This window comes from Saccostrea cucullata, unplaced genomic scaffold, assembly GCF_032062105.1.
Source record: "Saccostrea cucullata isolate Sc308-1 unplaced genomic scaffold, CSIRO_AGI_Scuc_v1 ctg484, whole genome shotgun sequence".
Taxonomy (NCBI): domain Eukaryota; kingdom Metazoa; phylum Mollusca; class Bivalvia; order Ostreida; family Ostreidae; genus Saccostrea; species Saccostrea cuccullata.
The window spans coordinates 302,546-318,836 of NW_026931863.1; the positions used below are offsets into that span (position 1 = coordinate 302,546).

The following is a 16,291-nucleotide window of genomic DNA, read 5'->3' on the forward strand; positions in this document are numbered from 1 at the left end:
TGTATCTTTTATCTTTGAAATTAATATGTATATTGAAAATTTTGAGAAAATGAAGTTTGGAAACAGGAAAAATTTAAGAACACTTGAAGCGGTACAGTATCTTGTTGCTACTATGTTAGTAAAAATTTATTAGGGAACTTTTCAATTGATCAACTCCAAACCCCATTGAGCACTAACTTTTTTTTTTGGTCTGTCCTTACGGAAAGCTAAATAAATGAAAAGACTATTTGGTACATCGGTAATTCCGAAAACATTGCGGGTGATTGTACTTTGAATAAGGAAATCCATGGAAATTCTATGAGATGTAGGAGGGTGTTATTAAATCACCAAAGAGTTACACATAAATGTTTTTAATTTCACTTGTAATTAATTTTAAAACTTGATGGAGAAATCCCCTTGCATGATCAACCGAGGGTAAATGTGAGTCAAAACACGGATCGAAGGATCGGCTGATGCTTTTTGTAAGGGTTAAATGAAATTTTTACACTTCATCTTCGTGGAAATGGTTCATTTCTTGTACATTTAAAACATTTCAAGACGCGAACCCATTATATATGTACCATTGGTTATGAAAATGATTATTTGAACAAAGAGTTTTTGTTGAATGCGGGCAACTTTCCATGCCCCATTTCTTTTGTTACAAGGACAATGAGTGCAAACTTGTCTACATTTGAATTTGCTAGCGCATCTTTTTCATAATTAATTTAAAATAACTTATCTGTATTTATTACAATTTCCAAAACAGAATAATTAATCAAATGTTGATAGATTACATTTTCCCCGTGCTTTCAAATAACAAATCTTAAAAAAAAAAAAAAACGGCAATTCACAATGATATATATTTCTTATCAGACAATTGCCAAACAATGACAATCTTGGCTATATGGGGGAGATGGGGGATTTAAATGTTCACCAAGGTATATAGCGAGATTCAATCAGTTCTGCGCCATTTGGAATCACCGGGATGTTTAATTCTGAATGTACACGTAATCTTTAAACCCGAGTATGTTTTCATGGATAGATATGGCAGCAGTTCGTACTGTTGTCTTGATATTGGTGTTTACAGGAATTACAGCTGAAAGTGAGTACAGCATAATGTAATTCAATGTGTATATCACTACAAAATATATCGAAGCTACTGTTTACAGCAGTTTCATTTCTCTACTGACAAACTGACTTTAAGGTGACTAAAATACTACATTTCCATTCTACATGTATTTTAAGGAATTTTCATGTACGTTGATTATGTTACTTTGATATCGTTATTGATATAGATAGTTTTTGGTGACAAATCACTATACTTTATTTTAATATATTTTACCGTCTCGTAACCCGAGGTGGAGGAATTTCTATAAGAAGGATGTTGGTGCACATCGTGTTTTCCTCATATTTTGGGCTTTAAAAAGGTGCACATTATATATAATTGTATGTTGATCATAAGATTTTTATGCAGGTTAATATTACAACATTACACTGGGGGCAACAATACAGGTCGATGTACTGTATTTAATTGTATCTTCAACGAATATCGTCGTCAAACCAAAATTCACAAATAAAATGCAGTAAGGTTGATTACATTGCAAAACTGACATAGCAACAATGTCACTGGCAAAAGTCTTTTATTTTTCACATCACACGAATACTTTTAGAAAATTGATACTAAATTATATGTTCACAGAAAAAAGTTCCGGAAAATATGAGCCTTCTGAAACTAGTTTTATCTGCTGCAGAAAACTATAAACTTGCTTATCTTTTATCTAGAAATAAAAAAAAATTATCGAGATTTCAAATATAGAGTTTTAGTTGCTTAGTTTCTCATGATAGCCATATTGATACTTGCTTTCTCAAAATACCCAAGTTCAGAGATTCACTGGTTTTTCAATCTAACACAGAAACCGTGAGTTATTAATTTGAGAGAATGGAGGAATATGTAGAAATAAGACTCTACTTAACATTTTATCTATATTTACTTTGGGGTGAATGATAGAAGGTAGATATGAGAAACTAGTAAACGAGTAAACGTTAAATATTCAGATATCAGTTTGTCTTTATATTTGACAATCACAAATTCATTCAGCTGATTTGCTATGGAAGCAGAATGGCTAAAACATGTTGATGCTGAACATTTTATATGAAGCCCGCTAAAGCGATGAGCCGATGACACGGAGACAGAATTCAATAGTTTAATTTTTTAAAGTTACATTTCCAAACCGTTGGATCAATTACACACCATATCTGTTGTCCTTTAAAACAGTTATTTACCTTTTAGTACTGTCCAGAATCAAAGGCCAGATTGAACTCGCATTGTTAAAGAACTAAAAATGGTTTCCCTTTTTATCTAAATTTTGTTATTGATAAGATTTGACAGCTGATTGCCTAGCCAAAACAAGAAAAGCAAACAATGTAGAAACGCTGTGCACGTATTTAGTTTAAACCCAATCATTTTTGTGTCTTGTAATTTCAATTTCATGCTATGTAAACCAAGGAAGAAAAACTTATTAAAAAGTTGAACTAACGTACGTGGTCTTGTTTTGAAAAAAAAGTTAACAAATGTAGTAATTGTAAGTCCATTTTAGAAGGAATGTTTTTGGGTTATGCTTGTCCCTTTAAGCAAACAACTTTCTCCTTGAATTAATGTAATTGACATTCTATATATATATCATAATGGTTAAGAGTAAATAAACATAAGTCTTATAATGGTAAGCAGCGTTTATTGACATTGAATTCTGTTGGTATATTATTCTTTCCATTAATCTTTCAAAAGTAACTGTATACCGGTTATTTTCAGTTCACAACCATAAAACCCAACCGCCTAATAGACTAGTGAAAATACATATATTTCTATATATATGTAAGAAAATTTTTAAAATGATTTTGCTAATTGCCAAAATCTTAATTACTCTTTAAAAATATATACATGTATATTCAAATACGCAGTCTTTTGAAAATCTTACGATGCCTATACAAGGGTGATTTCTTTATTGTTCGCCCTTTCCCCCGTTGAGCCAATAAACCATTCAGTTGTCTTTTTGATGTTTATACGTGCTTTTAGAAACGACAAAAAGTGTTTCAATTAATGTTAATAGAGTTTTATGATAATAATATAGAATGGACCAATAAATTACCGGGTATCTTATTCCTAAAAAAATTACCGGGTATCTTATTCCTAAAAAAATATATATAGTATGTAAAATTTTATAGATCCCAGTATGATCTTAAGATATATTTGTATGTGCAAAATTTAGAATATATAAATTGAAAGAAATTATCTTAATAATAATAATAATAATAAAAGCTCGTTTTCACTCAAATTCTATCGAATGAAAAATGTTTATTAAGGCAATTAGTCAGATTGTCAAGACTACAACGAAGCAAAAAGATAACAAACCAATCACTGTTTGACTTTCTTAATGGAGAATTTTATTTGTCAATTTTAATATTTTTTCCTGCAAGTCCTATCCAACATAAATAAATTATTGGTTATTGGGTGTATTATCTTCTCTATTGTAGAGGTGGTGTTCGACTCGGATTCCTTCACTGTTGTCGATCCATCAACGCTCAGCAATGCCGCAGAATATGCAGATCCAACCGACTGTGGTACGGTAACTCAAATACACGCGTACAGTGAAACTCATTTATAAGGAGCTCACTTTTATGGAATTCTTTGTTACAAGAAACTTGTAACAAAGTCTATAAATGGATTTTTCACTTTGTTTCTTGCATGGATATAAAGATCCTCGATTTTAAGAAAGCAAAAATTGATGGTCAATTGAATTCTTAATTACCGAATTTAACTTGTAGTTTTGTTTAAACCTTCTAAAAATTGGCTATCAAAAGTTCTCTAATTTGAGACATTTTCTAATTTTAGTTTAAATTAAATTTTATTGTCAGGAAGCAAACTATACAGTATGGCTGCCGAGAAGGATAAGAACATGGCGGTGAGCATTAGAGTAGCAGACTTCAACAAAGGCTCGTCTGACTACTTCCGTGCACATCCGTCTGTTACTCTGTGTCTACAGAAAGTTTTCTCTAAGGTCTACGAAGTTACAAAGAATAAGGTAAGAATTACTTGATAATATTCTAAGTAATAAACATCAACTTGAAGAATTTCGATGACGTCACTACCAGAATGCATGTGTAAATTATCAGTAATGACTTTCTGTGAATATTCTTCATTGTTTATAGTTGAAAATTGACAAAGGATATGAACCAATATCAGTGACAAGCGGCTACACACCGACTGACAGGAAGAACTACCTTAGCAGCGGATGTGGGGCCGTAATCTCCTACAGAACATCAGGGGACGTCAATGAAATCGCAAAAGCTGCTCTTACCCTCTGTCCCGTCATTTTTGAAGTAAGCTGCTAGATACGTTTGTTTGTTCATTTTTTGGAAACAAACAAAGCTTTAAATGTTTTTTTTTAAATCAATAAAAATTATTTTTAGTAATTTATATTGCCACATAAATAGTATCTTTAACTTTTGTGTGCATTGCAGCGTTTTGTATGATTTTAAAACTATCATGTCGATATTACAGAGAAGTTATGAACGTACATGTATACTTTCAGCAAAACCAAAGAGATATTGGTATATACGTAGACTCAACCCAGGTTTTAATCTTCATGACTGGTGCCATTACCTCTCTACCTGTATACCAAGGTGGAGGCCTCACCCAATTAAGCGCTGAAACAATGGTCAACCAAGGATTAGGTACTAGTTATTTGACTGACAATTGCCACTTTCTTTGAAAATTGAATTCATTGTAAATTTGCAATGATTCTGTCAAGCACTGAGGCGAATTACTTTACTTTATATCTATCTTTTTTTTTAATTTAGCACCAAAGAATATTCCAGACTGCAGCAATTTCCCACAGGTGTCTAATGGGGATCATTACCCCTCTGGTAAAACTGACCCCGCAACTGTAGTAGGAGTAGTTGATGAAGCCGTTACCACAAGTATGGACACTGACGTCAGAAGGTATGTGACAAAATCTCAAAGTCAGGGAAATGTTTTGTTGGTCTTGCAACCCTTCTTCCCCTGCAAAACTAGAAATTACTGCGACGAGACTGCAAACCTTTGTTTCAAAAATACCCGAGTTTATCGCTCATTTTCAAATCTGCTTGAATCATTTTTCTTTTCCGAGAAACATTGCATTGTCATTCTGTTTTATTTTTTTTTAAAATCTATATACCCCTTTAAAACGTTTTGCAGAATGGCCCAATATATTGGGACTGATGTAGATTTCACCGGATGTATGACATATCCAGGGAACATTATAACCAACAGGTAAGTCCCAATCAATCAGTATGAGTTGCATTTTTACCGAATATCGCTGAATTTCAGAGATATGTATGACTGTGAGGAAAAGTTTTCACGAATCTCTAATATTCGCGGCAGTGAAATTTTTACGTGCAGATAGTATCCATTATTTCCAAACAAAAAAAAAATTAACGCAAATAGGAAGAGCTCATGGAAGTGGCTCGTACCTTTTGACCGTGGTTTGCGACGATGAGAAGTGATCTGTATTTAAGAAACTATTTTGTATAAAATGATTCTAATCTTTGCTTTAGATGCCCTGTTCGTGTGATGAGCCCAAGACTGTACAATGTCCTCGTTAATCTAAAAGCTTATGCAAAGAATGCTAACTTAGGCGGATCAGGTACTTACATGTATTTACTCAAAATTGTTTGCAAGTGTAACATGTATTTGGCGAAACATGTAAAAATAAATCTGTAAACAGAAACCTTGATGCTTATATTATATAATTTTTTCCTTATTAGGTGGAAAAATTACAGTCGAGGAAGCTTGGAATGAAGGCGCGGATCCAGCCAGCTTGAGAGCAGAGGGGCGCATGATGAAGGTCAAGTTGTCCTCTGGTAACACCGCTGGCAATCTTGCAAGCCTGGCACAGTTTGCGATATGTGCCAAAGCTGATCACGTGTCAAACATGGGTTAGTTCGAATTCTAAGTGTACAAAAAAGTTATATTTTGAAAATTGTTAGTGTGTCATGGCTGTACGTTCGTTTTATAAAACTAACCCTATACATGTACATGGTATGTAGGGAAATACGAGTTTAATGAGTAAAAATCTTTAATACAGGAACCCACCTTCTGGTATCATCGAAGAAACAGAAAGGAAGAGTAGAGGCCACGGTCAATTTTCCCAAAGCCACCCTGGTGTCTGTTGAACCACCTGCATCTAAAGCTTCAATTTACGCCTTGCCAACAGAAATGATGGATGAAGAAGACCAATATCCACTTTTCGACTCTAGTGGAAGGGTAAAAAAAAGACTGTTTTTCATACTTCTTGATCCTAGTACGGTAAAGTGATTTTTTTTTTAAAGATTATTGACGGATTTTGGATTTGTTTTTTTTCACAGTTGAATCTTCCAATAAGTCAAGGAACAACCCTTTCGAAATTCATTGCAAAAGATACCCAATTTAGGTACTTGCGTCTGGCACCCGCTATTGCACAGTGTTACTCAAAACTGATTTACAATGAAAACAAGTGGCTCAATGCTTCTGGTAAGTAGATTTTGAAATAATTGAACATTGCTTCGAGGTCTTTAAGCGTTTAGATAATATTAACGATGTGTTTTTAATTGTCAGATCCACCAGTGGATATTGAGATTGTACGAGCCTTTATGACAAACGAGGAACAGAAGTCGTTGATACAAAGTTCTGACGAACGCTACAACACCCATACTTTGGGACAGGCTTTGGAACTGAGATACGCCACAACTGTGGTCAACAGCACAACAGTTTACAACAACGTGAGATTAATTAAAAAGGTTGTAGATGTCTGTGGGCCAGTTTTCAATACATACGGTTTTAACATGAACCTTGGGTTGTATCCCAAATCTGTTTTCGTCAGCATGGACGAGGATCAATTTCTCTTTTGGTCCAGTACTGAATCGTTAATCCCACAAGGCTTCACCGAGCAAGAATTCGATCTTTACTTGGAGGCCAGAAGAGAGGCTGCATTGCGTTAGTATTTTGACCTAAATATACAAACTTACATGGTATGTTCTTTTCTGTACATATGTTCCCAAGAATAAAATTGATTTCTTATGCTTTAACATGCAGAGTCGAGAATTGTGGATCCAGACGATATCAGAGAAGCATGCCTTGACCCGGATGTTCCCCAGAAACAACACATCCGGTATAAATACAAGGAACCAAAGGTTATTCAAAGGAAGAGGAGAAGGAGGAGACAAACTGCCGACTCGTGTGTTCCCACTGAGACAACAGATTTCTGCACGTCCACACTCAAACACAGACAACAGGTAGTGGATGACCTCTGGAAGACGATGTCGAAAGATAAACACATGTACCATGAACCTGCGTCAGAGGCGGAGGACGCCCTGAAAGGCTGTCTCCTGACTTGTGGCACATGTTTGGAAGGTATTCATTTCTTTTTCCGTTTGCAGGGAATGAGTATATTGTACATTTTGAATTCATTCAATTGACGGTAGAAGCAATTTTCAATTACAGATTTGTGAAAAAATCTTTGAAAAAGAAAAAAAGACACAAAGATTAAGATATTTTAAAATTTTTCCTTTTGTTGCAGTTTTGTTCACTCTTGATAGCTGGTATATTTTTTTGTTCACACTTACAGTTATACCAAAACCGATTTTGATTTTAAAATATCTTTGTTAATCTGTTTTGATAATTTTCAAGGAGCTATCTATGAGAAAAAGTTGGAACACTGTAGTAACTTGATTCACTGGATGCCATTTGATCTGATGAACGATCAAAAAGATATGACCAACTTCTTTGCACGAGACAATATGGAGACCTTCGCTCTTGCCTGTGAAGGCGGTGGCCATTGTCTTTTGAGGGCACCCATTTTCTCTATTCTTGGTAAGAGCCTTCATTCTTGAATATTGACAATGTCATTAATGAATCAAATAGATAAGCTGATACCTATAGAATTAGATCTCTTTTGGGAGCATTGTTTCTCCGTAGAGCTATCTTTAGCTATCAAATATGTCATTCGTAATTTCCAATCCAACATTTTCTGAAAACTTTCATTATGTTAAACCCATCAATATCACTGTTTCCCTCCTGAAGCTCCCAGTGTAAAGCTCCGTTATCGGCCTGACCCTGACAGGAGTGTTATTGAGGACCTGTATTCCTCTGAGGAGAACCCCAGTCCTGTCCTTTCACTCTTGGAGGAGCTGTATGCCATTCACGCTATAGGAGTAACCAAATTCTGGGTCAAGGACGAGAAAGAAATCAGTTCCATGAAGCTTGCCCTACGTGTATGTTGTTTTATAAACGTTTTACGTTAATAGATTGTAATGATAGAGAGAAAATAAGAATTTGTAAAGTGAAATATATTTGTATCATTTTGTGATTTTTTCACAGTATATTTTTTAAAAAAAAATAAAACTCCATAAATTACTTCACTTTTTAATACAGTATTACAAAACACCATTCACTTTGGTATCAGTAGATGAAATTAACATTTATGCATTTTGGTGCACCTACTTCTAGTTGTTGCTTGATTTTTGCAAGTTTGAAACCTCAAATTTTCTTCCATATTTTTTCTTCCTAGGCGGCACTGATGTACAACCCTAATGTCACAGAAGTCCATATTCACGTCACGCAGTCCAACAGTAAATCACCCGTACAGAGCGAGGTGGAGAAATTCGTCAAAGAATTTGCCCAAGGTGGCTGTCCCACTTATACCCGGGAGATCCTGGCTCCCTTTAGGATATTAGATCCGCCTCACAGTAAGTATATGGATTACTAGAAGAGTATAGAAGTCTCAAATTCGAAATAAGTATTTGAAACTTCAGACAATAATCTTCGACTTAAACATATAATAAAAAATATTTTAACAAGTATTTGAAACTTCAGACAATAATCTTCGACTTAAACATATAATAAAAAATATTTTAACGAGTATTTGAAACTTGCTGAGTGGTGGTAATCTGCATATCAAACCTATGCAAAAACAATTCCTTGTTTCTTTAAAAAGCAAATGCAAATATATCAGACTACTTTTTAGTTTTTACCAAATAAATTATTTTGTAGGTGTGAGGAAAAGAAGCGCTGCTGCTCTGAGACAAGAGAGTGAAAGCATGATGCGGGCAAGTTTCAATAGGGAACAGGCCGATTTTGCAAGAGAGTTTCCATAAAGTGTCCAAAACTTTGAATCATTTCACTTCCTAAAGTTCTCGAAGATACACCGTATGCATTCCAGCGTTTAAAATACTATAATATATCATGATTCATTTCTGTACTAAATTACACTTTTGAAATTCGTTCTATAACCAGAATCTGTAGACAATATCATTTTACATTGATAATGTTGTATTTTATCTCATCGATTTCTTCGAAAAACCTTGTGTGTTTCCCATTGTATTTATTTTCAAATCCGTCCAAATTAAATTTCACTTTACACCTGTATAATTGTTTTATCCCAGTTATTTTTTTTTCAAATGTTATATGTATTCTTTTTATTTGAAAAGCAGAACTACACAATTTGTTAATTTTAATGATACTGGAGGCACAGCTCTTCTTCAACTTTAATACACGTTCACTTCTTTGTAATCAAAAAGACAAATAAGCCTTTTATCACAAGTCATAAAATTTCACAATTGAAAAACAATAAATAAATTATTCTTATATATACAATGCCGTATTTTTTCTATAAATATCCCCTTTGCATCCAATCAAGTTAACACATTTTGACACATCAATACAGAGTAAAAGATACTCTTTAGGAAACATCCCGAATACAATAATGATTAAAGGGAACATCCGTCTACACACAAATAAGGCCAATAAAAATGCGTGTTTGCAAATAATTCCTACTATGTACAGAGGGTTTGCAAGTAACATTGAAACGACACCACAGAACATAGAAACAAGCATAACCACAGCGAACACAAATAACATCACAGTTTCTTTTAGTTATTGCACAGTTATGTCTCAATAGCACCAAAAAAGAAAAGTGTTTGTCACTGCTGCTGCATATATATCATCGAAGTTAGGACAAAATGCGCACGCATTTATTTACAAGCCGACTTCCGGTTGTCACTCTGGCGGCAAATGATATTTAAAACTCGGATACCCCGTATCCATCTTCCATCGTTGGGGTGTAGTCGTAAGAATACGTCTTCTGTGTCGTCTGCACTGTTTGCGTGGTTACGGGCTGGTTCGGATGGCCTGGCGGATACACTTGTCTCTTGTCTGTGCGCGTTTCGTTGATCATACGGTATACGTGTGATTGGTTCCAGTCTCTTTCACCTACAAATCCGGAAAAAGAATAGATTTTAAATTCCAGTAATAATAGCTACAGAACACGAGAATTTTCGAATTCCAAAAAAAAAAAATCACTGTTAGAATTAGTATTTAAGTTAAATAAGTAGAAAAAATTACTACTAATTACCAAAAATTGCAACACTCCAAATACATCCTTGATTGCCAGATATTTAAAAAACCATCCGCTCAGTTCGTGAATTAAAACAAATATACTACACATTTAAATTCATACCGCGAGTAAAAACATTGCTGAACGAATGGTTGGCAAAGATTTGGAAGCATTACTTGGATGTTACATACCAATTTAATATGAAAATCACATAAATATTCCAAATGCATCCTTGATTGCCAGATATTAAACTATTTATTTGCTCTGCTCAGTTCACGAATCAAATAAAATACTACACATTAAAATTTCACGTTTTTAAAATGTGCACCTTTGCTGAACGAATGGTTGGCAATGGATAGCAATATCTTAGATGTTAAAAATCATTTTGAAAAGAAAATGAATATATTAAAAAAAATTCTGTCTTTTGTGTGTCAAATTCATCTTTTAACACGATTTTGTAATTCACAAACTTCATTCAGCGCAGTTATCAGCAAATTGTACACATGTATGCCTTTGTGCAACGTGCAATAAAAAAGTGATACATACATATGCATTACAGACATGCTAAATTCTGGAAAAAAAATTGTGATACGTTTTAAAATCATTATTGATGAACACATTTTATTTCTGAACTCATATATGTGATCCTTGCCTTAAATGTAAATACAAAACAAAAATGAAACATAATATTTCGCAAAATTGTGGATAAAATAGAAATAATATAATAAAACCATTGCATGAAAAACGAAAATACTGAAAAGATTGTCAAATCCGCAAAAATAATCGTCACAGAATAAAAATTGGCAAAAGACAACTGCAAACAAGAGAGGAATCAATGGCTGAGAATGCTATAATAGTCTGTTAGCACAAGTTGTCTAGAGGGATAGGAACTGGCCTCACTTCAAGCAACCCAGGAACCATGCTTGGAAGGAGTAAGAAATTACCGATGACATACATCCTCCGCCACACTACTAGGTCCACTTGTCCATGTTCAACTTTCCTGGTGGCTTCTTTTCTTGCTTAAACTGCGATAAATCCATCCTCTCCTTCTTTTTTGGCGCCTTTGGTTCTGACTCTTCTGTTTCTTCACTCTTTTCAGCATCTTCCTGGACCGTGTCCTTTTCGGCCTCCACATTCTCTGATTTCTCTTGTTGATCTGCTGTTGTTTCTTGAGGTTGTTTATCTTCTGATCCTTCTGCTGGTGCTGTTGGTTGTTGTTGGTCGTTGACTTCTTCTGCTGGTGTTTTGTCAGGTTGTTGGTCTTGTGTTTCTTCTGCTTTTTCTGATGGTACATCTGCTGATTCTGTTTGTTCCTCTTTTCTACTTTCGTCTTCATTCACCAGCTCCTCAGTTGCTGGTTGTTGGTTTTCATCACTCTTTAGTTCGATGACGACTTCCTCAGAATCAACCCCCACTTCTTCTCCATCGGTTTTACTTTCCTTCACAGTCACCTCCACCTCTGGTGCGGGCTCAAGGCTTTCTTCTTTCAATTCAATGACTGCTTCCACATGTTCCTCAGGTCCACCTTCTACGTTATCCTTTTGTGTATTTTCCTCTTGTACAGATTGCTCTTCAACCTTAACATCCACAGTAGCATCCTGAGTTGGATTCTTTGATTCTACATTACCATCTATCTCAACTTTACCTTCTACAGTGTCTTTAATTTCATCTGATAATTGCTTTTCATCTTGTACGATTTTTTCTTCTTCCACTTTCTCAACCGATTCTTTATCTTCACTACCAATGTTCTCAATCTTTACCTCTTTTCCAGAATCTTCGTTTGCAATTTCTTTTTGCTCTTCTGATAATACTTCATTTTTAGCATTATTTTCAATGGTTTCTGTCGTACTCGATTCATTCAAACTAGGGGTATCGGCTTTATCAGAGTCTTCACTTACTGTTTCATTTAATTTTGATTCCTCGGGTGGTTTTGAATTATTTTTTAAAGATTCATCTAAAATCGCTGGCGCACTTTCAGCTTTGCTATTTTGATTATCAGAAGTACTTGTATCGTCTTGTTTTATTTCAACTGATTCTGAAATGTTTATATCTTTCATATTTTTAGATTTTTCATCATTTAAAGAAAGAGTAACCGACCCCTCTATATTTTGATCAGGTTTAGCTATATCGGTTTCTTGGTCTACATTTTTCTCAATAACGCCATCGATATTAGATGAAACACTAGATATATCTTTAACTTTTTCTACTCTTTGATCGTTCTTGGTTGTTGAGTCATTATTTGGTGGTCCTTCATTTGGACCCGGAGGCGTTTCGTTGACTTGTAGTTTTGCCTGATCTTCTCTTCTTTGTTGTTCAGAACGTGATCGAGCTGTATTTTCTGACTGGCTGCTCTTTTGCACCACAGATGCATTGCTTTCTGGTGGCTTTGGGGAAGCCACAGGCTTAGTGACAGGCTTGGCCGGTACAGAGGGTGGGGGAGCTTTCTCCACAGGAGTAACTCTCACTGGAGGTTCAACTCTTGAATACCTTGGTTTATCTTGATGTGTGCTTTCAACTTGTTGGTGTTGGTGTTGCACTGGTACCTGAGCAATTGGAACATATTGTGTGACGGGGCCTTCTTTGGGTGCCATGTTCTTTTCAATCGTTTTGCCGATTAAATGCTTGTGTTCGCTGAGCAATTTGTACAGGTATTCATCAGAATCATCTACTACAAACATCGTATGGTACTCTCCTACTAAGATGCAACATGAATATGAAAAAAAATGAGTAATATCTGAAAATGTATATCATTAATTAAGAAAATATCTGGACGTATCAGATAGGCATGCATATTATATCAAAAGATATATAATAATAGATTACAACAGCAATTCCTGATCATGCGGACATCTAATCACCCCAAAATGCTTTATAAAATATCTCAATTCGTCATTCATGCTATAATATTGTCAATAAGGTAAAGTAGCTATATACATTCTATCTTGAACAGCCTGACTTTAACTTTAGGAGTCTGATATGAACAGGTTAACCACATCGGAAATAAGCTACGGTTTAGGAACATTTATATGCTACAAACACAGAAGGGCTTCTGATACTAACTGGGAGGAGGGACATTGTCTTACCCTGTTTTGCCTGAGGGGTCACAGTGGACGACGTCCTGCAAAACAATGCATATCAACTTTAATATGATAACTACTACAACAATGTGAAGGATGAAAGTTTGACCATAATGAATCACTCAGAAAGATCAAAGGATGAAAGAGTAATAAATCTCTGAGAAAGATCAAACGAACGAAGCTTTAAACCTTCATAATTATTGTCAACATGAAGAAATTAACTTTACTTCTATATTATAAATACAACAGATCAAATTTATCATTTTATGATATATGATCAAATCTACGCTTGCGCTGCGTTGAACTAACAGCAACAGCTTTCTACAGATTCTTCTATTTATTTATCTAACCAAACTAATTAAAAAGGCACGTATATATTTTTCAATATATACATCTATTAAATATAAATATTAGTAAGCAATCTACTTTTATTAAAATTTGCATTTAATTTTTTTCTTTTTCATGAAGTGTAACATAAAAATCAGGTAAATTGAATGTTTTCACTCGAGGGCACTTTTTTAGGATAGTAGGTGCTGACGTTTTTTAATATTCAGACATGTAAGTTACATCAATACTTATTTCAAATTAATGCATTTTTTCGTTATTGGAGAATAATTAACATGCTTAAGAGTTTAGAATTCAGATCTTGGCATGTAAGAGGAATCCAGTTTCGGAATTGCTTGTCGGGAAATACAGTTGACGCAAAATTCATTAATCTTGGAAGGAGTGAATTTTGGACTGTGCATTCATCACAAAAAGGTGAAATACTAGTAATCAGGTGTTTACTGATATTGTTACTGAAATTAACCTGAATCGAAATTCAATTGTTATTGAGAGAGTAAGCTGAATAAACTTCTGGTCATGCAGATGCTTATCAGGCGGCTATTCTACTCCCATGCTAATCTGGAGGGGGATAGGAGAAACCAGACCCATACGGACTTACGTATTTTGGCCAGGATAACCAATTTGGGCATTGTAAGTGTCCTGGATATTTTGATTGGAGTACAATCCCATAGGAGAATTGTACTGCAAGTGTACCGCATTAGCGCCTTCTTGCGGCTGTTGCTGTGCCCCGTCATTGGGAACAGACCTGACAACAATCTGTTGTTGCTGTGGTGAAGGTGCCGGCTTTCTAGGTTGTGGGCTGCGTGAAGGTTTTGGCGAAACTGCTGGCGCTGGTCGCCTTGAGGGCTGATCTGGTTCACGCATGGATGGCATGACGTATTCTTTCTGCTCTTGTTCCCAAGGTCTCGGTCCCCCCGAGCTCTTCAGCGTTCCGGACCAGTTTCTCGAGAAACTGCTGGTGTCGGGCTCATCACGAGTAGTAGACTGTACAGACACTTGTACAGGAGCTGCGTTCACAGGTACATGTGTGACAGGGGGTGGGCGTGGCCTTTGCTGAACAGTGACTGCTGCGGGGGTCGGGCCCTTGGAATAGTCTGTTCCAAACTGAGTTGCTCCCCCTGCTGGCGATCCATATGACCTCCTTTTGCCAGTTCTACTGACTGTGAGAAAACACGTTTTATTAGTTGTACTGAATGCAATAACGCAATGAATAAAAATAAATCGAGACTTATTATGAAAAAGATGTTAGAATTATTGAAATTATAAGTATACTTAGTATTTTTAAATGTGATTTATTTGAAGTTTTTTTTAAATTAGTTAAAATGTTAATAATTTTCATTTAAAATAATTAACAAAGCATTATTAAATTCCAAACTAAAAAAGAAATTGAAAATGCGCTTAAATGAATTCGGGAAAAAACTGCAACGAAATAAATGAAAGTATGTAATCAAACAAAAACTCCTATGAAAACATTGGTAGTCAGCACTGTTATTGTCAAACCTTTAAAATTGCTAGCTACATTGTAACTGAATTTTAATAAGCTGAAATAAAGATAGTAATTCTGTGCAATTGTATTAGAATGTGCCACATTATATAAAATCAGGAGACTAATTTCTACACTGCTTCTATCATTTTTCTACATTAATTGTGTCACCTCTTGGTTGATCTTTCATAAACATTCTTCGTCGCTCCCAAACAGGACAGTTTGGGTAATAATAATCATCTTCTGTCCCGTTAGCATTTACTGAACATGCAAAAAAGACATTTCAGGGAAGAAAAACAGAAAATACGGGTCATCATAGAAACGATAAAAACTAAAGGTAAAAAGTGAGGAATGTTCGAAAAGTTTTTGAAACAAAATGATTGTCCAATATTTGTTGACGATTTATTTGATACCACTAAAAGGTCAATCACCTCAGCGGTAGAAACTGGGGAGGAAAAACAAATAAAAGAAATTTTTTCGGTATTTGGAATTTTGGACTGCTGGATGGAATTTAAAAAGAAATCCAATTAACAAATTTAAGTAAACGGAAAAAACTACTCACTTTGGGGTGGCTTCTCATCCTTCTCCTTGAACACGTTTCTCCTACGACTGACGGGAACGTATTCATAGTCCACCTCGTCAGTAACGGGGTCATCAGCACGCACATAGTCGGGCTGGCTCAAACCAGGCGAAATGTACTGTGACGTAGGAGTCGCCGGAGAAATGGTGGCCGAAGATGTCTTCTGGGGCTGGTTAAGAGAATAAGGCTGATACTGCGCCTGCTCGGGAGTACGTGGCGACTGTTGTTGCGGTTGGTATTGTGGCTGATATTGCTGCGGTGGTGGCTGATATTGTTGCGGCGGTGGCTGATATTGTTGCGGCGGTGGCTGATATTGTTGCTGAGGCGGTGACTGATATTGTTGCTGAGGCGGACGGTATTGCTGTTGTTGCGGTGGTGGCTTATATTGTTGATACTGTTGTTGCATAGGTGATTGCTGCGA

General features: G+C 35.4%; 3 protein-coding genes across 3 annotated transcripts in view; 2 read left to right on the forward strand and 1 right to left on the reverse strand.

Moving 5' to 3' along the window:
- Positions 1-931: 931 nt before the first annotated feature.
- Positions 932-10,024, forward strand: LOC134233763 (uncharacterized). Its single transcript, XM_062715764.1, has 17 exons — positions 932-1,081; positions 3,511-3,597; positions 3,892-4,058; positions 4,186-4,356; positions 4,569-4,710; positions 4,837-4,978; positions 5,213-5,287; positions 5,572-5,660; positions 5,782-5,952; positions 6,102-6,280; positions 6,382-6,526; positions 6,611-6,988; positions 7,088-7,405; positions 7,682-7,864; positions 8,075-8,265; positions 8,562-8,739; positions 9,044-10,024. Exons 1-17 carry the CDS (start codon positions 1,006-1,008, stop codon positions 9,145-9,147), a joined length of 2,796 nt encoding a protein of 931 aa, XP_062571748.1. The 5' UTR covers positions 932-1,005; the 3' UTR covers positions 9,148-10,024.
- Positions 10,023-14,546, reverse strand: LOC134233764 (microtubule-associated protein 1B-like). The gene is made up of 4 exons (XM_062715766.1): positions 14,406-14,546; positions 13,469-13,503; positions 11,330-13,080; positions 10,023-10,261 (listed from the first exon to the last, which is right to left on the reverse strand). Exons 1-3 carry the CDS (start codon positions 14,474-14,476, stop codon positions 11,357-11,359), a joined length of 1,830 nt encoding a protein of 609 aa, XP_062571750.1. The 5' UTR covers positions 14,477-14,546; the 3' UTR covers positions 10,023-10,261; positions 11,330-11,356.
- A 132-nt stretch (positions 14,547-14,678) lies between these two features.
- The window catches only part of LOC134233765 (uncharacterized), a 45,546-nt gene continuing 43,933 nt past the window's right edge, over positions 14,679-16,291 (forward strand). The window contains 1 exon segment of the mRNA XM_062715767.1: positions 14,679-14,859. Within this exon segment, the coding sequence (XP_062571751.1) occupies positions 14,679-14,859 (181 nt within the window).